The sequence below is a fragment of the Aythya fuligula genome, chromosome 2, assembly GCF_009819795.1.
Source record: "Aythya fuligula isolate bAytFul2 chromosome 2, bAytFul2.pri, whole genome shotgun sequence".
Taxonomy (NCBI): domain Eukaryota; kingdom Metazoa; phylum Chordata; class Aves; order Anseriformes; family Anatidae; genus Aythya; species Aythya fuligula.
Window position 1 is genome coordinate 142,883,915 of NC_045560.1, and position 24,879 is coordinate 142,908,793.

Sequence of the window (24,879 nt, forward strand, 5' to 3'; positions counted from 1 at the left end):
CGAAGAAAAAAACAAAAAAAGAAACCAGAAACACTCTCTTTTTATTCTCTCTTTATTACTCCTGCTCCTAAATTTTCAGGGAGTGGGAGAAGGAAACCAAAGAAATTGAAAAGATTTATTTGAAGCATAAAAATGTAGTTAATGTGACACCATTAGTGTTCCATTGTGGAACACTATATGGAACAGACAAAAATGAAAAATTCAAATTTCTCTTAGAACTATGCTTTCTGATAAACAATGTATATAGAATGAATGAAGAAATATTACATAATTATCTCATTGTGAAGCCTTAATGCCATATTTTATGAGCCCCTGCTTAAGTATTTTATTGTTTCAAAAAAAATTCAAAAATCTTTACAGTAAAAATTCTGATTATAATCTATCAGTGTTCTTAGGCATATGTAGTTGATTCCTAACAACACATTTCTTTTTAACATACCCAGTAATGAAATATTCTTCTGATGATGTCTTCAATTCTGAAATTGTTCTGATGCTCCTGCAGGAGGCTTAAACCATTTGATGACCAAAGCCACCTGCTTCTTGTAAGTAATTCCATTTTCCCTGATACATCTCCAGAACAATTCAGAGCTGTATGCTATAAATGTACATATTTGTTGAAATAAAAGCTATTTATTGATAGCTTGAGTACAATAAATGCTCCACATGGTATTTTATTACTTATTTTGTAAAGAAAAGTGTTTTGTTATGAGGACATGAATTAAATTACAAAATTCCATGTTTCAGAGAGAGAAACAATTGATGGCCAAGGACCTACCAGTGCAGTTCTTCTTTATGGAACTTTTTCGTAAAGATGTTTCAAAAGATTGCAAATATTAATGTTCCCTCATCATTAAATTAATCTCACTCTTGGACAGAGTTTAGTAGATGTACAATTTGAACTCAGAAGTATAACTCATTCATCACACTAATTATTCCTCCATTTCAAAATAGAACACTCACAGCAGCTGTACCTTTATCATCCCATAAGCTTTTATTTTTTCTGCCTCAGTTCCCTCCCTCACCACTTAATCACTTCATCTTTCTCTCTGTTTTCTCCAGCTTGTTACTGTTTCATGTGTGTGCCAGAAATGAATGCAGTATGTGCCAAATCCACACAATTACAGTTCTGTTAACCAGGGTGGGACATTTATTCATGTAATCAGAATATTTTTCTTTGTGGTTTTCTGCAACAGACGTTCCATTTGGTTCATTTATCTCTTTATTTGTACAGTCAAAAACTGTATCTGTCTATACTCTGAAGTTTAGTTTTTCTTCTAATCTCAGAAACGCTGAGTGGTCAGCACTCTCCCTCACTTCCCACTGAGGAAGAAGTCAAGAGGAGCTGAGATACTGTCTCTCAAGAGCAGATACTCCAGAGTCACACATCCGTAATGCAAAATGAAAGAAGAAATGCTTTCCCAGGGAGGGGAAAAAAAAAAAAAAGTGACTCAGCAAGGGAAGATTTAAAATAAAACACCAAACCAAACCAAAAATTTCCACACCTAAATTTCCTCTGTCATGTTTCCTGTAGCAACTGTTTACCATAAATCTCTTCTATACAAAAGCAATGCATAATACCATGATTTTTCTCCTTTTTTAGAAGTAGTTACAATGTTGCATTTCTCTTTTTATCAAATAATAATTAAAAAAAATAATAAGATAGAAGACTGGAAAAAAAGATGATGTATTCTTTGGCCTGTGTTTTGTCTGGTGCACTTGCATCAGCAAGTGCAATACAAAATAATTCCAAAATTACATGTATTACACCAGCCTTTGTGGCACACATATAAAACCTTTTCAGGAACACCTTTGTTACTATACCATCTGTCCACTTGGCCAACGGGATTTGATTGAAAGGACAGATAGATATGTCCCCACTAGTAAGGTAAGGTGTGTATGGTGTTTCCTCACTGAGGGATATCAGGAGCGCACAGTTTCTACCTGCTGACTCTTCAGCTGTTCTTCAGTGTGGAGATATGCCAAGATGTGCATTTGGGTTGGAGTACAATCAAGCATTCAAAAAGCCACCTAAACCTAGCCTGTGCATTTCCTAGAGCTATGTATATATAGGCTACTAGTCAAAGTGCAATTAGTGATGTGTCTACTAATACTCTTCTATATTTTAATGTCAGCTACACAAAGAACTGAACTGCAAAACAACACAAACAGAAATCAGGGAAAAGCTGTATCTCTAGCAGATAATATGTGGCATTTGACCATTTAGACCTGTAAATGAGTACCCTGTGAGACAGTTTAACTGTATCTATTTTGCTTCTAATTTGATTTGGAGTTATTCCTTCTGGTAAATACCATGATCCAAATATATATACCCAACAGTCTTTCCTAATTCATGTATATATATATATGTATTAATAGAGTTAAAGCGAAAACTAATGTTGCTTTACTGTTTGACTTTTTGTTTATCCTCTCAGTGAAAAAGTTTTTCCTAATATTGAACTGGGTCTGGCTGGAGTGGAGTTGACTGGATGCAGCTTCATGCCACTCCCTTAGGTTCTATCACTGTTCACCAGGGAGAATAAATCAGTATCTGCCTCTCTGTTCCCTGTTGTGAGGAAGCTGTAGGCTGCAATAAGGTCACCACTCAGTCTCCTCTTCTCTAGGCTGAACAAGCCAAGTGACCTCAGCTGCTTCTCATTAGTTTCGCCCTCTAGACCTTTCACCATCTTTGTTGATCTCCCTTGGACACTTTCTAGCAGTTTTAAATCCTTCTTATATTGTGGTACCCAAAAGTGCACAGAGAGAACAGGGTCTCAAGAAGACAGTCAAAATCTTTGCAGCAATACATGATATGAGAATGAGAAACAACAGTCAAAAATTGTTAAGGGAAGGGCTCCAGCATAACACACTGAGAAAACCCTTTCCCATGAGGCCATGAAAGTGATTGCCTAGGAAGGTTCTGTAGTTTCCATTCTCTGAGATTAATTTAAAGACCAGATTGGATAAAATCCCAAGCAACCTGTTCTGACCTCAGAGTTGACCCTGCTTTGTACAAGAGATATGGTTTCTATTCATTGTACAAGGACAGAAAGCTCCTGAGGTATCTTTTAACTGGAATGAACTCTGATCATATAATTCTGTGATTGTATGATTAAGAATGAACTACTTAGGTCTTTTGGAAATCTTTTCCTACCCCATTGTCATATTCCTGGCTATGATAACTAACTATTATTTACTGCAGAACAGTCCAGAAGAGCTTGAAGTTGGAAAAAAAATGCACTAGAAATAAAGAGCAGGAATTTCGTACTTACATTTGAGTTCTGAAACTTAGGATTTTGCTTCCATATCTAACATGAGTTATATAGCCTTATCTGCTCAACAGACTAGTGACTGGTAGAAACAGTGAAAACATTTCCAGATATTTACATGTATTTTTTCCCATAATTTGTTATTCTATAAAAATAGTAATATTTCATAAAGACAGGTTAATGTCAACACAGTTCCACTAGAAACACTTCAGCTTTATTTAGTGCTTAGACCGTTTCAGCTATCTGTGTCAGCTAGGCTCTAGAAGTCATGGATTGGAGGAATTTGTGGACAGCAGGTGTTCTTAGGACAGTAACATGCAGAACAAGATTCTAGCTGGACACATTTCCCCTCATGAATATTGAAATAACCCGCTGAACTTTCAACATTTTCCATAAAGTGGAATTAACTGTTTTGTTAGAGACTTTCATGGATCTGTCTTTGAATTGACAATCAGATCCCCTTTGGGATTCATATTACTGTATCATTTAAAATTGCTATATGGACCTCCCAGAATTCTTGCCTGTGTTGTGCAACAGCAGACACGTTATCTGTTCACTCCATAAGTAAACACTCTCATCTCAGGAAGATTTTTGTGGATGTTAACTTTTTTTTTTTTTTTTTAAATCCTGTTTGTTTTTCAATGTTTGTGTTTGCTGAGGGACCAGCAGTTAAAACACTGTAAAGAGGCTAATGCTTTGTCATTAAGTATCAAATACTTCCAGTTTTGCACATGCAAAGGAAAAACATTTAGTTTTGCTTTCTGATAATCAGGTCCTGGTCTGATGATGAAGGATGGTAAAGAACAGGCATGTAGCGCATCAGTTGCTGTTGCATTATAATTCTGTGCTGCACAAGTGTAAGCATCTCTTTCTGAAATCTATGGCAAGTTAAGAAAATAAAACTTACTATCAGAGTTATGGCAGGTTTCCATATCTTATCAGCAGAAATAACAACAGCCATGTTGAAGGACAGAGTTACACATAGGTGATTGTTTTTATTGTGGTATATTGAAAGTGTTTTATTTTTTAAGAATGAAGGCATGAAGCACAGATGGTGTTACTAGACTGAAAAGCATTAAAAAGGTCTTTTAAGATATGAGGCTACTAATGACTAAGTTCATTGTAGTTGTCTATTAATGCTATGAGATTTGATACAGTATCTTTCTCTATAGTTTATGGTGTATCTGTATCTTTGAACATTGTTTGGGATCACAACTTTAGCTTCCACCTTTAACATTGATGAATCCCTGCTCAGATGGCTTAAAGTGTTGCTTACATTTTATTCGTCCATAGTTCTTTCACATAATGGGGGGAAAAGTATTGTATTTTCTAATGTTGCTTTAAAAAAAAAAAAAAAAAAAGTGCCATATTTTTATACTGACTTTTATAATCCCTGGATTTTTAAGATTGATTTAGTCTAAAGATAATAGAAACACTCTTTTATAGACAACTATACTGCATGTTCTATGCTCTTTAAAGTAATATTTCAGACTTTCAATCTTTTAACACTAAAAATAGTATTTTACTACATGTATCGAATACTCTTATTACTGGAAACATTTGCACTTAGCAGTTATCTACAAAAAAAAGGTCCTTCTGCAGTTATGGCTCAATATGTGGTAAATGCATTGCAATTTGAAGCAATAAATGCTTCACGATGATCCATTTAATGCAAAATTGACTTTACCAGATAAATAAAAGAATATATGTTTACATATATACCTCTAGATACTATAAATAGATTTATAAATAGAATAAATAGTCACCCTAATCCTGCTGATTTTGCAAGCAGCAAAGTGTGGAGCACTGACAAATATTCACTTGAATAATTGCTACGGAATGTCGTATCTTATTCGACATTCACAAATTTTCACAAAATGATGGAGATATTAATATTCCAAGGACCAAACTTTCAGAACTGCTACACTTACTCCTGGTTGAACAAGTCAGAATATTACATTGCCATAGTTTCAGCACCCAGAGAAGATTTGTTAAAAAAAGGGGGGTGGGGTGGGGTGAGGTGGGGGAACACAGCTACATCATTGGAATATTTCTTATTGTAACAAAATTTTAATTTAATACGGGTTCTGCCTAATCTTTGACACTACAAAATCATACTTTAAACTATTTTTTGTGAGCTATTACTCATTGTTCTTCTTCTTTTTTTTTTTTTTTATTATATTAGGTAACCAAATCATTAATAATTTCCTATTGTCCTAGCTGTCACTTAAGATAGCAGAACAGAGTAGATAATGAACAAGATGGTTGTAGAGAGGGAGATTTATTCTGGAAATAAAGATAAAGCCAACTCAGTGATGAAATAACAAGCCTTTACTTATTTAAAAAAATACTGGCTGGGATCACACAAGTATTTTGGAGAATAAATCGATATATGGTACAGGAATCTTAAATTTAAATTAATTTCCAAACTTTATATCATGCTTCCCTCACATGAATGCTATCTTATGTAAGAATTATTTCATAGAGGAAATCTGAATTCTGAAAATACGTTTAAAAATTAATCTAACAAAAAATTAATATAACAAATGATGCAAGCCATATTTTTCTCCAACTCTGATCATCCTATAAAGCAGCATGCTGCAATACTGCAATACATATTGCCTCTTTCATTGTGAAACATATCATCTTTTATAGGAAAAAGCATGGGCATAAGCATACAAGGTAAAAAGAATGCAATGTTCCAGCATTAGAGATCTATGCCTTACTTAAATATTGCAGGAGCTAGGTAAGACCTGGAATTTATAGCTGAATCTACATACTGGGATATAGGTGTGCTAACACCTATATGTATTGGATATGTACAGTCATATCCAAGATTTTAAAATTCCCTGCATCTTACTAACATTGGAAAAAATATGATGAATACTTCATCATGAACATTTCATCCTGCTGTACTAGTGGGTTGAGATATAGCATAAACTTTTAAGACCTGGAAAAGAAAAACTGTCTTTTAACTAAATTAATAGCTTAATGACTTGGCTTACTTTACTTCCCATTGACTATAAGAAGACATAAAACGTATAGCTATTAAGTTATTTCCCTGACTGGAACAACTTCTTGTATTGCCACGGAATTCTTACTTGATAGGATGTCTAGATATTACTGCCAGCTGTATTTCACAAATGAAAGTAAAATCAGATGTTTTTAACTTATTTTGTGATGGTCTACTTATGCTGAGTAGAACTTAGTGAGCTTAGGTGATACTGTATGGTTTGGGGATTTTAGTAAAGAACCAGATTCTAGTAGGACTTTAATGAGAACTAGTGGACCGGGTAGCTCTTGGCATGTAGATAATGTAGAATTAAGAGCTCAATGAATTTCAAAGAAAGCTAGACTCAGTGCTTCCAGGGGTCACTGTTAAGTGGCTATTGGTTAACTTAAATGAAATTATTGGAAATTTAAATGAAATTTTAAATCTCGAAGCCTTTAGTACTGCAGAATTTACCTCTATAAAGGACTCTCAGAGCTGCATAACCATCTCTGTATTCCCTCACATTTTCTGTGTGTGGTGTGTTTGCTTGAATATGGTAGCCAAAATGCCTGGAGAACAAAACAGTCCAATTATTTTCTGCTATCTTCCTAAAAAAAAACAAAACAAGAAATAGTGAGTAGACTGTAAACCAACCTCTATCAGGCAACCTAACCTTGGAATTCCGTATACCACAGTGAGAAATAACCACTGTTGTTCTAGAAAGGTGTACAATTCACACAAAAACAATTAACGAGAGTCAAACAGGCCTGGAAACTACAGTTAAAGGAAAAATAAACAAATCTCTTATTTAGTATGAATGGTTCATCTGACGTCAGTATAATCCTTGAAAAGTGAAAGCAGGATTTTAGTTTGAGCATTAACAGAATTGTTAAATTAGTTCAATCTAAGTTTTATTTACTTTTATATGTTAGAACATATAATATATAAAGCATAGGAAGGGTTTAACTCCATAGGTTGCATATGAAAATTTTTCCCTTTTTGGAATTAATGAATTTGCTCTAGAACCCTTCTGAAAATAAAATATTAGTGCATGGCCCTTGTAATATCAATTTTTACAGTGACTCCTTGCTTACTTTTCCAATGCATTTAATAACACAGTCTTAAGTAATTTCAAAGCATGCCTGAAATCAAAGTGTGCCTTTTCAGTTTATGTGCAGCACCAAATTCACAAAGGATTAGACTTTTTTATTTTTTTTTTTAAACCTAGTTTTCCTATGAATAGCATTTCAGATGTGGATTTGTCATCCACTTTCCATGCCTGCAAGTAAAAGAGGTAGATAAAAGAAATTATTTTTTTATAGTAAAATAATTAAGATCTTCCCCCCCCCCCCGCCCAAGTTCAATAAGACATCGCTGCTTTTTAATGCCAGAAATAAATACATACAATTGCATTACCCTTTAATGTGTCTTGTACATTTCTGCAGCAAGTAGAAAATTTTAATTTACAAAGTAGGCTTTCTACAACTTCAAGAAACACTGAACTTGTCTTAATTTGTTTTTTCTCTTGAAGTGAAAAAAAAAAAGATCTGTGCTTTTTAGTGGGTTGACAAGTACAAGCCTTTTATGTTTTTTGGGGGGTCTCCTTCAAGTTAAATAGAAAATTAATTTTAGTAAATAAATTTATACATTACACTCATTGCTTTTTTGTGAAGGTAATCTAGGGCTTACCACTTCACCTAAAATTCACATGAAGATTTAGGAAAAAAAGAAAACAAAAAGAATTTAAGATGATTTTAAGACCCACAAAAATACCAAGTTATTAATTTTGTTATTTTCTAGTCTTCACACCTGAAATGAGTTTAAAACGCAACTTCCAAAGAAGAAACATAGTTAAAAAAAGCAATTGTCCATTTTTATTTTGTTTACATTGCACTGAAAATTTACATCATACTTTTACAAATCCTTTTTTTTTTCATAAAAATATACTTCTTTACAAAAGTGTATGCATTAATATAAGAGGAGTAGCCAGTTGCAGAAGAAACATTTTAAACAATCTCAAATGTATTAACCTTAACATTAATGAATGAATTATAGTTATTGCAGTCATTTGAATAAACAAGAATAAATAACAACCAATGGTATAAAATATAAAACAGCATCCTTTTAGTAGAATACAGTTTGACAGAGTTGTATGAATATTCAAACAAAATGTTGTAAAATGGTTTATAAGAAATTCATCAAACATTGTAGAAATCCAAGCAGCAATCCTGGGTACAATGATTTTTGGTAGGCACTCTCTATTACGGTAATAAAAAGTTTAGATTTTCACAGAATTATTAATGTCTGAAAGGGACAAAAACAGATAATTTACACTGGCTAACACACAGCATTTGTGAGTCATGCTATAAACGGAAGACAATGACCTACATCAAATAAATTACTGAATTGCCACTGAATAATTCTTTTATGAAATAACTGTAAAACTAAAAACTAGATTTCCTTGGAAGTGGGTTTGGAATGTCTAAAACTTGATTTTGAGGGCTGTAGAGTCTGAATTGTCTCTAAAACGAATGGATTGTCCCTAATAAAATCATGGCTTTATATATATGTATATATATTTAATACTTTTATTTTCATTGCACTATGGTAATAAATTCAATTTTAAACCATTAACTGTAAGGATTTGTTTCCATAAAATATGGACGTGAAATATATATGAAAACACAGTATTTCCAAATTGTAATTGCCTCCTGTCTTGTAGGTTTGATCCAAAGTTCACTGAAGTCTGTTAGAATCCCTTCAACTTCAATGGGATTTTACCATGCTCTGTGCATGCATTCTGACAAAATGCTGAAAGAATAAACTGATGTGATACAGTCTAGATTAAATGACAAATGAACTCCTGCAATTTTGATATATGGATTTGATTCCTAATGTTACTGTAAAAAGCACTTTTGAACTGGAAACATCATTAAATTATGTTTTGACATTGAAAATATGGTTAAATGGTCACTCTTTTCAATGATCAACAGTGACACATGACAAAGCTCAGTTCATCTTAGCTACTTGATTGGAAATTATGTCTAATTAATTGTATGATTGACAAAAGGAATGTAGAAACAGATTTACATCCATTATATTTCTGGGTGTTGTCAGTGGAAACAGAAAAGGAGTTTGACTTGGAACATGAAAAGGAATGATGTGAAGCACGGAAAAAAAATCATTAAATAAGAATCTGAAATTTTTGTTTTTCTTCCATGATGTAATAAGAGTAAGTTGTACTTGCTGATTTCCAAATGCTACTTCCTGGTGTTAAACAAAAACTGTTCTGAGAGAAATTAATTGCTAAATGGACTGAATAAATGAAAAAAATGGTACAAACTCATGAGAAACATGTAGCATATGACTGTTAAAGAGAGGTCAGTGACCTATTGTCTCCTGTAAGTATAGCTCTTATTTTCTACCTATATCTTTTTTTAACCCAGTCCCTCTATTATATTTTTATAAAGCACAGAAGTACTGATAGTGGATGCTCCTCCAATATATGCAAATACATTTTATGTTTTAGAATAACCTCCTTTTTTAAAAAAGCAAATAAACTGTGAGTTAGCACTCATGGAGTGCAGCAGGGTTTTTTTGTAAAACTCTCCATGGTAAACATGAAGATTTCTGATCCAGTTTATGAAAAACAAAATCAAAACAAAATAATCACAACCAATTCTTGTCTATCATCCTCAGGAAAAGGTGACCCACTATATCCTGAAAAGTGTGCTTTAATTTAAATATTTTTTTAAATCAGTGAACTGTGTGTGCACTGTGTTGTGTTTCAAATTCCAAACTTTGAAAACATATCATTACCGCATTATACCATTGTGCAAACAGTGTTCAAGTTGGGGTCAAATCGTACCGCTTTTCCTTCCACAGATTTTGCATTTGTGTCATACATAGGGTTTTCAAAAGCAGCTTGTCCATTATTATTTTCATGTACAGAGCATCCTGTATACTGTGTTTTAGGTGCAGTCCTGTTGAAGAAAGACAGACTGTTCAGTCTAACTGCAGTATTCCATACTGACATGGCATGACTTAAAAATTTGTACAGAATTTATCTCCCAGTTCCAATTAGGGGAGATAGATATAATGTATTACAATTTATTATTTTTTTTTTACAGTATGTTTCCTAAGAACTAGTACTCTCTTTAATCAAAATATAAGATATTTATGATTCATTTGAAATTGTGCTCATTTGAAAGCTAAGTTAACAACCCAAGAAGAGGTAGATATTTCTCCTTGGATGATCATATGATAAATCATTAAGAGTACAACCAAGTCTTGTAAATATGCACTAATTCATGATCCAGATGACTGAGATATCCTTTTTTTTTTTTCCTTCTGGAGACTCAAGAAGTTTATTGAAAGCCAATTTATAACTGAAACATTTTATTTCTTATTAAAACTCTCAAAATATTAAAGTTTAATCCTCTGAAAATGTGATATATATTGTTATGCAAAATGCACACTGTATTGTAAACCATTGATATAAATAGGAAAGACAAGTGATTATAGCATATTATTAATAGCAAATGTATACAAAAATTCTTAGGCATCTACATTCCTTCACAATCTGAAGCAGTTCAAAATCAAATGGCACCATATGAAATTTATGTTACACGTTTTAAAATAATGCAGTATATATTACAATGATTATTTTCAGGCAAACAGTAGTAAATAACTATTTTTCTCAATTAATAGGCAACAAATTGACTTGTTATTAAAGTGATGAAATTTTCTTTAGTCACCTAATGCTGTATTGCTACAGGAAAAGAGTAATTGAAACCAAGTCCAAATAATTGGATTGGATTGTGTTGGATTGGATTGGAACTGGTTTCAATATCATGAACAACATTTGAATGTAGACTAATAAAACTGAGATGACTATTATGGCTATATAACATAATTAGATATGAACTAATGATTTTAGATGCAGAAACAGTTCCATAACGAAACTTCTCACTGGCATAGTACTTGCATATGCTCATAAGCCAGTGTAGGCATTAAAATAAATTATTCAGGCTATGATTCACAATTCTGTCACATGTCAAAACAAAATACAGGCCAGGCAATCTACTGTAAACACACACAAAGCCTATTCCTTATATTATTTCCCATATGCCAATAATTAACAGCATCCATGATTTTCTAATTTAAATAAGTATGAATGAAGTTACTGCATGGTACAATAACCTGATATCTCAGTCATGTCAGATCTAAAATGTGGTAGGAAGGAATGTCTACATGCATATTTTGCAAACAGTCTGTGGTTTTGCTCAACTCTTTATTTACACTTAAAAGATCGAAGGTGATAAAAAACAAAGTAATACAGAAATTTTATTTACATAGCTTATACTTACCTTTGTTTATAAAGATAAAAGCCAAATCCAGCAAATATAAGGGCAAAGAAAGGCACAAGGATAGCAATGGCCACTGAACTACTATTTGTACCATGTGGTTGATTGGAAGAATTTGAACCCTCAGACACGTTAAGACCTAACAGGAATAATAAGAAAAAACAAGTCATATATCTGTGTGTTTTTTTTTTTTTTTCCTGACACCTACTACTTCATAAACTTCATAATTCAAATAACATCTTGTGATTGTGTCATCATAATATGTTCAGCTCTATACATACAGCTGTATGCTGAGACCACCTGGAAAGCAAATATAGTGGAGAATACCATATACAATTAATAATGACATGCAAAATGTAAAGAGAACAATACAAGTACTCTGGGATATTAATTACCTTACTACATAATTCTGTATGACAGTCAAGTTTTTGGTGTTATTACTACACATTAATGTACTGTGCTACAAAAAGTCAAATGTAGAGTAACCCATACATTAGATTGATTATATTATTGATTACATTTGTATATATTACGAAGAATAAGTACTGCATGTATAAATAGCAAACATGATTAAGAGGAAAGGGTAAATCACCTGAAGAGGCAAAACGAAAATTCATCATACTGATTTCATTGGCTGTTGCTTTTGATACACAAAGTGAAACAGGTAGAAAAAACTGTGAAGAGCTAAAGCCACATATTGATGAAAAAAATAAGAATATGATCTGCTGCATGGTTGAGGAACATATAAACTACTAGATTATCTACAAAACCAAAATACACACTTTTTTAATATGGGAAAAGGGAATACCAATGCAGCTTCAACATTAAGCTTTAAGCTTTGAATTAGACATTGTAATAATTGCATTGTTAAGTTAGTATTTTCTTTCTAGATCTCACAAGGCAATATCTAGAAATTATCAAAACAAAACAAATGAAAAGCCCAACAGATTACCAATATGCTAAATACAGAACAATGAATTACATATTGTGAGGAAAATTGTCTGGGAACAGTGACAAAAGCATTTTGTCATAGAAAAATCGTGTTTCTTTGCATAAAATAATGAAGTGGTAAACATGATAAACAAAATCTGTTCACTGATTGTAAATCCATCCCTAACTTCAAAGAGAGACTGTTGACTCTCTCATTTTGTTGATTATTGACCTGATTAACCATGGTCAATGCTAGTATTTTATCATTCAAGAATTCAGCATTAACAAAATGAAAATTGGGGATTGCAGGAGAAATATCATAGTTGTACACAATATCAGAAAAGTAAATGAAATTCTTCATTTTAAAATATTTCCAGTTATCAGAGCTGTCATCTTCAAATAAATAAATAAATAAAATAAAGACTTTCTTTCGTGTAGAAGTGAACCTGCAGAATCAAGAAGTTGATTTTTAGGAAATAAATCAGTAAGATTTTGGTCTTCTTATAAGCAACATAAAGATTTACTTTAAAAATATTTAGCACTTTCACTCTAATATTTAGGTGCAATATTTAGGTGTAATGCCACTTAAGCACCATGAATAAGAGGACTGTTTATCAGAGCATTCTATAACTTGGGCTTTCAAAATAGTTATATGTGAAACTGAATGCATTTTATATTCTTAGAAAAATATTGCTCAAGGAATTACAAATGCATAGCTAAATTAAGCAGTACATTGCAAGAAACCTATAACTCCTTATAACTTCTGACATAACACTCTTTGTAAGTTCTACTTAAATGTGATTTTAAGATATGAATATCTAAACATTCTATATCATGTCAATAATGTTAACATCCTGCAGATGCCCTTAAGTTACTGGATGTAATAAAACTGAATATTGAATATTGAACAGTGAAATGACAATGACGAAATTGTCTGAATACCTAATCTTTGAAGTCCAAATTGCCCATAGTCTTTACCCTGGATGAACCCTTGAAAAACATATGTAGCTCCATCAGGTTCAGCAGAAACCTGCAAACAAAAAGTACTCTGAACTAAATGTGGAAAAAAATGTTACAAGAGTCTGTTTGGAAAAAGAAATATCTTAATATGTTTGACCGGTAGCTGTTATTCCCCATTAAAACACACTTTTTTTTTTCTTTTTTTTTCTTTTTTTTTTCTAGGAAATTAATGAAATTTAAAAGGAAAGACACAGCTGTTATGGGCACAGCTTAAAGCATGCTGGCTTATGGTGATCTCTACTGTTTTGTATTACCTCTAACTTTTGTTTTGTAAAACCAACCAACCAGAAAACCAAAAAATATATATTTCTGGCAATTCAAGATGCTGGTAGTTCTAGGTATCTTACATACTTTTAAATTATCTGATTTCTTAGGAAGTACAAAGCAAAAATTGTATCACAGGTAATCCCTAAGGATGCAAGTATTCAATAATAATCACTTTAAAAGTACATAGAAAAGACTTTGCCTTCAGTTGACAGTTAGTTGCTTTGTTATTACTTAATGCTCATCTCAATAACTACGTAATTATACACTTGTAGACCAGAAGAATATTGAAGAAGGCTCTGGAACAAAACCAAAATATGCTAGCATAATCACTTGGGGAAGGGAGGAAAGAGTTATGATCCTATGAATTATTAACCTTATGAGGGTTAAGTACATTTTAAAATAATACATTTTATTCTAATTTATAGGTACTTCCTTCCCAGGATAGTTACTAGGCTTAAATTCAGTGGTCCCAAGGCATTTTCCTTCAAGATTTTCCCTTAAGTTTCCCTTTCTCAAGGCAACAAGCGTGTCTTTACCAATGACCCGAAGCTATGCTTTCACTGAAGAAAAGAATGCATTTCTCAGGTGAATTTCTAACTTCAGGGTAAAGCAATCTGTTTGAGCTTTTCCAAGATCAAAATAAAAACAAAAACAAACAAAACAATCATTCACAGAATCACAGAATCACAGAACTGTAGGGGTCGGAAGGGACCTTGAAAGATCATCGGGTCCAACCCCCCTGCCAAAGCAGGTTCCTCAGAGCAGGCTGCCCAGGTAGGCATCCAGACAGGCCTTGAATATCTCCATAGAAGGAGACTCCACAACCTCCCTAGGCAGCCTGTTCCAATGCTCCATCGCCCTCACTGTGAAGTTCTTTCGCATGTCAGTGTGGAACTTCCTGTGCTCTAACTTGCAGCCATTGCCACTTGTCCTACCCCCACTTGGCATGCCTCAGCATTTTTTTGGTGCAGAATGTCAGTGTGATTTCAAATAAAAAACTTGCTCTCTCACTTTCTTTTGTAGCAGAAATATACTCACAAAACCATCCATAGCCCATTTTTCTTCTTTCAGCTTGCTCACGGATGTATGGGAGGGTGCTTTAATGAGATATATGTGGAGCATTAGCCGAGCTTCCTGGCTTTTGTAGACTCCTGTAGAATAGACGTTTTAAAATTCATATTTGCGTTGAGTAGAGAAATTACCTCATCTTTAAGAATAAGCATATAATTTCTTGCCTTAAATAGGAAAACAGGAAGAACAAGTAGCATTTTCACCAACATTTTATTTTAACAACATATATTATTTTGTGACTTTTTGTTTTAATTATTACCATAGAATTTCAATAGGAACTGATTTTAGTCTTTAGAGAGGACAGAAGGGAATTCCCTATATACACGGCTGTTACTTAACAATTATGGTAACAAAACATGCCTTAGACAGAACAAGCCTTGACAGTAGTTTGATATGAGATGAAAAATACTATTGTGAATAAGGCAGAATGTATTTGAACTGAGCGTACCACTTTCAAGATGTGTAGTTTATCTATCAGGTAAAGAAGGTGATATAGGAATATACATATCTAAGAGCTTTCCCGAAAGCTGAATTAAAAAATTCTGAAGTTGAAAATATTTCATAAAAATGGTTCTCATCAGTGTTAAAACACAATTTCTTCCACACAATGACAAGACTTGCATATAGGAGGAAGGAAGAAATTCTGGCACATCTGAATTGCTTAATATTGCAGTACTAGAAAAAAGAAGAGAGATAGCACAGTTTTCCAACTAGAATATCAAGTTTTGTATATGTGATCAGAATAAAATGGTTGTGTTGTAATTACATCAAACTGAATTCCAGAGGAGCAAAAATGATTTTAAAAATGGACACATCTGTCTTACTGACAGCTAATCTGAGAAAGTAAAAAAATACATAAAATGGAAAGACATCGTATGCCCAGACATATCCCAGCTAAGAAAAGACATTTTACTCTGTCCTCTATGTTAGGACTTACTCACTCAAGGCTCTTACTATAGACTATGGCAAGAGATAGGAACCTCAAATGTTCATTTCTGCTTAAGATGCAGATTTCCTAGCTCTATTCAGAAGCATCAGTAAGAGAGTGGGCAATAAGATTGCTAATTCATGTTTCTCATTTCCATGCCTAAAATCACAGAACAAAAGTGCTCTCCGCATTAAGGATAGGTGCTTACCCTATAAGAAGTATGAGCTAAAAAGAATACTTTTGTGTTAACATTACACAGAACTCAAATTAATGTGCCTTGATAACATAGGGTTTACTCTCATGTTTTCAGGACTGCATTAACATCACATAGTGCTTGGTCACTTCAGAGCTTGGACAGTGTGCATCTAGATATTTCTTTGAACTCGGGGGGGGAAAAAATCAATCCCATCTACTGTGCACGAATTGCATAAACATACATTAGGAAATGTTTGCATGAGGCTGAGGTCTTTAATGAGTGTACAGTGTCACAAACATTAGTTTTGTACACTCAAGCAAGAATATAGAGATTTTTTTTTTCCAAAGACAAAGGCACCTCTGTCCTCTGCTGACTAACAACGATGGATTCACAAGCATTTCTCAGTGAAAGGCTGATGTACTTCTTCAGTGCTGGCAACTTGTTTTCCAGTGTACAAGAGAGTGTTTTATCTGAGCTAAATCAATAGGTAAAAGCTGTACCTTTCTCTTCTCTTAATCCCTATAATAGCATTGCTATTTTCACTCACACTGACCTGATCAAATGAACATGCCCATTTTCAACCTGTAATAGACATGTATACTATAATCACAGTAAGCACGGGTGTCAAAATAAAAATTAAAATTAAAATTAAAAAAAAAAAAGGCAACAAATACTAGAATAAAAACAAACAAACAAACAAACAAAAGTGAGAGCTGCGGGAGGAGAGAATTACTTTTCTTTCTGGAAAACCTCAAGTCAAATATAAAACAACTTCTTGGCATCTCAATGTCTTTTTATTCCATCCCTGCTTCCCTGACCCTAAGACACTCTTTCAATATATACACTCTCAGTTTTCTACATATAAAATAGGGATAAATTAATTACCCAATGAACTATGCATTGCTTGTATAGAGAGTACAAATGGGTAACTAATACCCTTATGGAAATTACATTGTAGAACTTAAACAGACATCATATTAAAGATTAAATTCACAAAGACAGTCAAGACAAACATGGTTAACAATCAGAAATTATTTTAGGACACTTTTAAAAATATATTTTTAATACCAATAGTCTGTTATGCTTATTCACATCCCTGTTTTGTAGCTTGCTACTCCTGTGATGTGACAGGTCCACTGTCTGTGTGGCTGAGATGTCTCAATCAAGGAACTGACAGAGTTAGAAAAACAAAACAAATGCAAACATTTTTACAGTCTTCATGTTTGCTTGCTTGTCAAGCCATATCTGTGGTTTCTGATGATGGTTCACAATGCAGAGAGCTGCACATATTGTTGTGCCAACCTAACCACAGCAGAAATGTCATACCATACCATAAACAAATATTGTGGTCAAGGGATTCTTCTGAAACCACAGCAAGATGGGTAGCAACTTTTTTTCAACTATATCAGCCAGTCTAAAAAAAACTATAATCTCTCTTTGTTCTCCATGTTCTTTAATTATCTCTGCCTTGCCGAGTCAACATGTTGCTTATAAGTCAATAATAAGCTGTTGTAGGAAAAATTCATTTAAGCCATTTAAGAATTAATAAAATTTAACGAATAGTAATTTAAGATTACTTATAACAACTAAGGAAGAATAATGTGAATTAAGATGAATTAGTGGATTAGAATTCTTCTACTCCTCATTCCTATTAACTACAAATATAATACAAAGCTGGGAAAAGAGAAGGAAAAGGTAGAATAATCCCTTCTTCTGAAAAAGAACTGAACTAGAATTAAAATTTTGATAAGACAAGACAGTTTTCAGCAGATGTTAAAAACTTAAGCATTATGAATTAAGTTAGAGGGAACCAATACATATAAAACAGAAAACATTAACTGAAATTAATATTTCTTATCCCATACCTGAAAGCAGCAATTCCATATTGCTGTTTGTAAGTGTTGCATTTACTCTTCCTGAAGTTGCATTGAAACTGGTGACTGTCAAAGTCATGGGCTGTTTCTTGCTTTTGTAGTTGTAAGAGCCTTTCCATATATAATTTTGGGCAAAAACATCATCAGGAACTATACAGACATCAAACATATTTCAATACATATTTTAATATTTAGCACTTATGAAGTCAATCATCCAATAAAATATACAATAAATATTAGCATTTTCTCTACTTTACCCTCTCTCCTTTTAGAATCATAGAATCATAAAATAGTTTGGGTTGGAAAGGACCTTAAAGACCATCTAGTTCCAACCTCCCCGCCACAGGCTGGGACACCTTCCAGTAGAACAGGTTGCTCAAAGCCCCATCCAGACTGGCCTTAAACACTTTGTCATTAGCCCACTGTAAAATGATTCATTTAAGTAATAGTATTGTTCAAAAGTAATATGTTACCTATACATCAATACAGATATATGCAAATTTTCAAAGTCTTGACATGAGATATGAGATACCATTTAAAAAATGAAATTGAAGGTTCCTTAGAATGTCTTTACTACACTTTCCAAAGACAATATATCAAAATTAGCCTTATAATAAATCATCAAAAATCCGCATACTCACATCATTTGGAGTTACTCTTATTTAAATTAAAGTTCTATGTTAGTGTGTACACTGGCATCTCACGTCAAATAAGCACACAGGAACACTTGCTCCTTTTTCTCTCAGGGTGTCCCAAAATTCAAGAGTGAGGCACACTGGAATACCTGATAGTTTTCCTTCACTGTTTATTTTATGGGCCACAGACACAAGGTGTCTTCCCTATATAGCTTTCCTGGAGTTTTATCTGTGTATACATACAGGCATTTTTTGAAAAGTAAACCCATAAAAACATAACACCTGCATACTGGGCCTGTAAGCTACAAGCAAGGAAAATGCATGGTGCAAACAATCTGATACTGCTACCTGTTATGCCTGCAACTTATTTTCCCAGTTTCAGGAAAATGGATCTTTATGTAATTTATTTGCAATTACTTGGGATTGTACAAAAATTTTCCAAATGAAAAAACTAGTAATATGCATACCAAGCAATATATCATTAACATAGTTATGAAGGTAAGTAAAACATAATAAAAAAGAAATTACCGAAACCTATCCTATAAAAATACTTTTTAAATCTTTATTCATATCAGTAGGCATTTAATAGGGATAAATTAAAAGGCTAATTTTAGTTAAGGAAACTTCTCTCTTAAAAAAAATTTATTCTCTCTTAAAAACTTTATTAATTCTGAGCCACGCAGTGCAGTCTCACAAATTTATTCTGTTTATCTTTTCTACAAAAATATTGTTTAAAACTATAAACACTTGAAAGTATTTACCACTTAGTTTGGGACTTGGTGTTCCCAAAGCTGGTCTGGGATCCTTCACCAATATTTTGGAACCAGCTGTTAGAAAGAATGAATGACAAAAAGACAAAGTATGAGCAAATTGGTTACTCAAAAACTAGGAAAAATAATTTCCATAATGGAATTTACTTGTTATACAGGATTGAAGATGATGTTTCAAACTCCAAACACAAATGGTATTTCAGTCAATATTGAGCCTTAGTATCACAGGAGCACATACACATTGATTTCTTTTGTTGCCACATTTTTGCCAAATTTTTGAAGTTAACCAGATGCTACAAAGTCATTTGTTAATACCCAACACTGTAGGCATTCACTTCAGAATCCACATTTCAGAATTCACAGTCTTGGACTAGGCATCTAATATGTGATATGTCTTCTAGTATTTGATCTAAGGCAAGTTTTATGATTTACAAATGTAGATTTAGTATTTATATTTATAATATATATATATATAGGCATTCATATAAAGTAGCACTGTGGGCAGTGCTTCGAATGTACATGCAATGTAACACCAATGAAGAGACAAATGCATTTTAAATCATGTTCCTCTTCAGGATTTAATTATCTTCAGCAGTACTGAGAGAAACAACTTGTGTTGAGAAATGTGACACCCTCATCCACCCAGCGTGTCACTTTATCATAGAAGGAGATCATAGAAGGAGATCAGGTTCGCCAAGCAGGATCTGCCTTTCATAAACCCATGCTACCTGGGCCTGATCACCTGCTTGCCCTGCAAGTGCTGCGTGATGACTCTCAAGATAATCTGTTCCATGAGCTTCCCTGGCACTGAGGTCAAACTGACAGGCCTATAGTTCCCCGGGTCTAGCCTCCGGCCCTTCTTATAGATGGGCGTCACGTTTGCTAGCTGCCAGTTGACTGGGACCTCCCCCAGTAGCCAGGACTGCTGATAAATGATGGAAAGCGGCTTGGCCAGCTCCTCTGCCAGTTCTCTCAGTACCCTCGGGTGGATCCCATCCGGCCCCATCGATTTGTGTACATCCAAGTGCTGTAGCAGATCGCCAACCATTTCCTCGTGGATAGTGAGGGCCACGTACTGCTCCCCATCCCCTTCCACCAGCTCAGGGTACTGAGTATCCAGAGAACAACCGGTATTGCCGCTAAAGACTGAGGCAAAGAAGGCATGAAGCACCTCAGCCTTTTCCTCATCCTTTGTAACTAATTTTCACCACGCATCCAGTAAAGGATGAGAGACCTCCAAGATCATCTGGTTCAACCATCCCCCTACCACCAATATCACCCACTACCAGGATGCTGTTGGCCTTCTTGGCCACCCAGGCACACTGCTGGCTCATGTTCAGGTGAGCATCAACCAACACACCCAGATCCTTTTCCTCTGCACAGCTTTCAAGCCACTCTGTCCCAAGCCTTTAGCATTGCATGAGTTTGCTGTGGCCACAGTGCAGGATTTGGCACTTAGCCATGTTGAACCTCATCCCATCGCCCTCCGCCCATTGATCCAACCCATCCAGGTCCCACTGCAGGGCCTTCCTACCCTCCGGCAGATCGACACTTTCCCTCAGCTTGGTGTCATCTGCAAACTTAGTGAGGATGCCCTCAATTCCCTCTTCCAAATCATCAATAAAGATGTTGAACAGGATGGGCCCCAACACCAACCCCTGAGGAACACCACTGGTGATTGGTCACCAGCTGGATTTCAGTCCATTCACCACTACTCTTTGGGTCCAGATGTCCAGCCAGTTTTTAACCCAGCAAAGAGTATACATGTCCAAGCCATGGGCTGCCAGCTTCTCCAGGAGAATACTGTGGGAGACCATGCCAAAGGCACATGTCATGATGCAGCAAATGCAATAGGGAAGTGATATGTCTTTCAAATGAAACTATTTTATTTTCCAGACAGTAATTTGGATTCACTGGGGTATAAAGTCACACATTTCTGTCTTCCATTGTAAGATACTCTCAGCACTAGGCTCCATTCCTTGCTCCAGTGGTTATTTAAATATTTTGCATTTTGAATCTTGACTTGGAAACCAGTTATTCTTTCTCTCTGGTCAATACTCTAAAAAAATTGACAAAAAAACAAATTTTCTTTCCCTGAGTGGAATGTTCTGCATAGCAGGAAGTTTCATCAGGAAGCACTGAGAATATATTTCTTGAGAGCATTACAAAAGGCTTCTTCTTGGTATATAGATTAAAATTGGCAAACAGGAAGGTCAGGAGGGCAGAATTCAACCTAAATTTCTCATGGCTTCCTGATTGCTGTTACTACTGATTGATCTCTATTGCCTCTCTCTTTTGAAAGAAGCTTGCTGAACTTCATTGAAAATGTTTGATTTGGAGGGTGTGTTTCAACAGCATATGCTTTTTGTCTGCATCAAGCTCATGTTAGAAATATCTGGCTCATAGTTTCCAAAGAGCTTTAGTACAATCAGCTTCAAGTTAATCAGTCTTGTCAAAGTGGATACATTTCTAGTCAAGTTCAAAACCGAAATTTTAAATACAAGATCAAAACTAAAGCTTGTTATCTATGGTGTTCAAGTTTCTAGATACAACCATTTGCTAAACAAATCTTTCAAGAGATCAGTTTTGTATTTAAAAGTGAAAATCCTGCTTTGTTTCCGCTACAGATCCTTTTATAGATCTCAACTTCATTTCTTTTCATCCCTTTCCAATTTATTTTTGAGAAGTTCACCATCACAGGAGAACAACCTAATGTAGTGCTCTTCTCTTTTCTGTAGGAGGGAAGATTTACCCATTTCTGTAATAGGTGAGACTGAAAATATTCAAAAGACATTTTCCTTTATCTCATTAGTTAATTCATTACAATTTGTTACTCATTCATACCTTTCAACAAGAACAAGAAGCAAGACCACTGAGCCTAAAAATTATTTATTTCAATAACATTTCCTCAGGACATTTGGAAACTACATTACATGACAAGGTAGATACTCTTGTAGTTACCCATGTTTGTGTTTGTTTGTTTGTTGTTTGTTTTTTTTTAATTTTCATAATGGTTTCTCATTATCAGATACAGTTAATATGACTTGTTTCAACATCATAAGCAGAAAATTCTTGTATTTAAATAAAAGCCATGAAGTACATTTGGCCTGCTATAACGCTTCCTGAGTACTAATCAAGTCATGAGCTTTTTGGCAGATTATTTTCTAATACTCTCTCCCAACACTCTGCTCTGTTTTCCCCCAGTGCTTGCCTGGCATTTAATGCCAGGACACCTGTTGTGTTGTGTTTTTGTTTTTTTTTTAAGTAATACAAAATATTAACTTCCTGTGAAGTTAATTCCCCTTCCAAGTGGTTATATAGCCTCTGAATGGCTCCGTAAAAGCCCTGGTGATAACTACATCTGGAAAATTAGGTATCAGTAACCTGAAAGGTAGTTTAATTATTCAGGAAATGGAATTCCAGACAGTTGCTATACTTGAGGATGTTTCTTATCTCACATGAAAAATACCATTCTCATCATGATTTTGCCATGAGGTTTTTCATGCCATGCCACCACAAGACAAAGTACACAGAAAAAAATAAAAATTTAAAACTTAAAAAAAAGTGAACGTTGGAAAAGCAAAGACAAAGTAAATAAATTAGTTTTGTTTGTGAGTAGTATATTGTTGTTCACATATGAATATAAAATAATTATAAACCCTATTAATGAATCCTATGCAGTAATTTAGACACTTGCTTGGACTTAGAAGTCATCCTTCTCTAATATTGCAACTGTCATTGCTGTGTTGCAGCTGACATAGTCTCTTTAAATAAACTTATCCTTGTCTAGGTTTAATAGGTATGTGCAAAAACATTGAGGTCCTTACTCCACTGAGCTTATCAGAATGTAGACCACACCTGACTCAGTCAGAACTTTAAAAGCAGGTGTCAACCTGTCCCCAGAATTATACCTGTAATTGACACCTCTGTGCATGCAAATGAAACACAAGTACATGAAAGCATTTGTCCCATGAAACACAACTGACAAAGGATTAGAGTTATCTTCTCACGTGTTCGCCCTCCTAGTTCTCCTTGCTATTCTGCCTCATCTGATTAGACTGCAAGTAAAGGAAACTTGAAATGTGAGATATGAGATATGCAGTAACAGAAGAGCCTACCTTCACAAACTGGAACTTTGCCAGTCCATGTACCATCAGACCTACAGGCTCTATGCTCTGATCCTCCCGCCAGGAAGAAGCCTGGCTGACAAGTGTAAATCAATGTATAGCCAAGTGAGGGAAGATCCATTCCTGCAACATTTGCATGAGATGGTGTTTCTGGTTGTTTACAGCTGTGAGCTACAAAGAAAAGATAAAATATCCTTCAGTCAAAATGGTCAAAATATTTCTGGAAAAAAAAAATAAATCTATATCCATTCTGAAAGGTAAGTAATGAAGAAAAAAGCTTTAATAAAAATAACATATTAATATGTTTTAAAAAACTAGTGTTAGAAGTTATTGTATAGTCTATGATTTATTGTCCTGAGACTGTAACTACATTCTTGAAAGTGTTTTTTCCATCTTCAAGAGACAAAGAACCAGTTTAAATGCACCCTTGCACATCTAAAATTGCTCATCTGCATACATGAACATAACACACATTTTATCATAGTAAAAAGCAATCCTGATTTGTGACTTATATGACTTGTGACATAGAAAAATAGTAAATAAATGGGCCACCTCAGAAAAATACTATGAAAGGTCAAAGGGGAGTGGTAAGTGAGGCAAGTTTTAACTATCATAAACAAAAATTAATTCCCAACCCTAATCTCATGAAAAGTGTTTTACATCTTTAACAACCACCGGAGTCTGAGAACCCTGTGTTATCTCAAAAACAGCAAAGTTCCAGAGTACGAGAAGACCTTGGATTTCAACAAACTGAGCTACTGATTTGGCGTTTGTTTAGGGGGAACATTAACACTAAATGTAACACCAATACTGTTTTCTTCTGTGGATACGCTCACCACTGCTTTTTGAAGTTTTTCTGTAAGGTCAGACCTTATAAGGTGAGACTGTTTCCAGAAAAACACAACTGACTTGCTGAAGAACAAGGAAGATTACTTATGAAGTGTAAAAGATGTAAAAAATGAAATGTTTCCTGCCATATGCAAGTAATAAGATTGTCTCCATTTCAGATTTAACAAATTCCAACTAAAAAAAATCTTTTTTTCCTTCTTAAAATACCCTGAGTACCTAACTGGGAAACAGTGCAAACTCTTTGCTAGACCTGGTTGTAAATTTCTAGTCCAGTACAAGGTAGGATTGTCCATGGCTTTCCTGCATGGCCTGTTCTCGCCACCTCTTCCTGACTCTGCACACTCTTCATTGGAAGGGTTGCATTCTCTTAGACAGAAACTTACTATTTTCACAATTTCTCTGGTCAATGGGCTGTCTGTGCTTCAAAAAGGATCAGATTTAGTATGACTCAACACACTAATATTCTCATTATTTTTCTTTTTTAAAAATCTACAGGCTATTTTAGAAAAATTGTTTTACTCACAAAATTTCTTTTTTCATTTCTAGCTGCTGTAAACTAGCAATGCAACTTTATATTAAATTTAGTTT

The 24,879-nt window shown here is 34.3% G+C and overlaps 1 protein-coding gene across 1 annotated transcript in view; it reads right to left on the minus strand.

Moving 5' to 3' along the window:
- Positions 1–8,299: 8,299 nt before the first annotated feature.
- CSMD3 (CUB and Sushi multiple domains 3) overlaps positions 8,300–24,879 on the minus strand; it is a 681,859-nt gene continuing 665,279 nt past the window's right edge. The window contains exons 65-71 of the mRNA XM_032181613.1: positions 23,434–23,613; positions 19,307–19,372; positions 17,902–18,060; positions 14,880–14,992; positions 13,497–13,584; positions 11,628–11,763; positions 8,300–10,241 (exon numbers count right to left, since the gene is read on the minus strand). Of these exons, the coding sequence (XP_032037504.1) occupies positions 10,082–10,241; positions 11,628–11,763; positions 13,497–13,584; positions 14,880–14,992; positions 17,902–18,060; positions 19,307–19,372; positions 23,434–23,613 (902 nt within the window). The 3' untranslated portion in view covers positions 8,300–10,081. The remainder of the gene's footprint in view (positions 10,242–11,627; positions 11,764–13,496; positions 13,585–14,879; positions 14,993–17,901; positions 18,061–19,306; positions 19,373–23,433; positions 23,614–24,879) is intronic.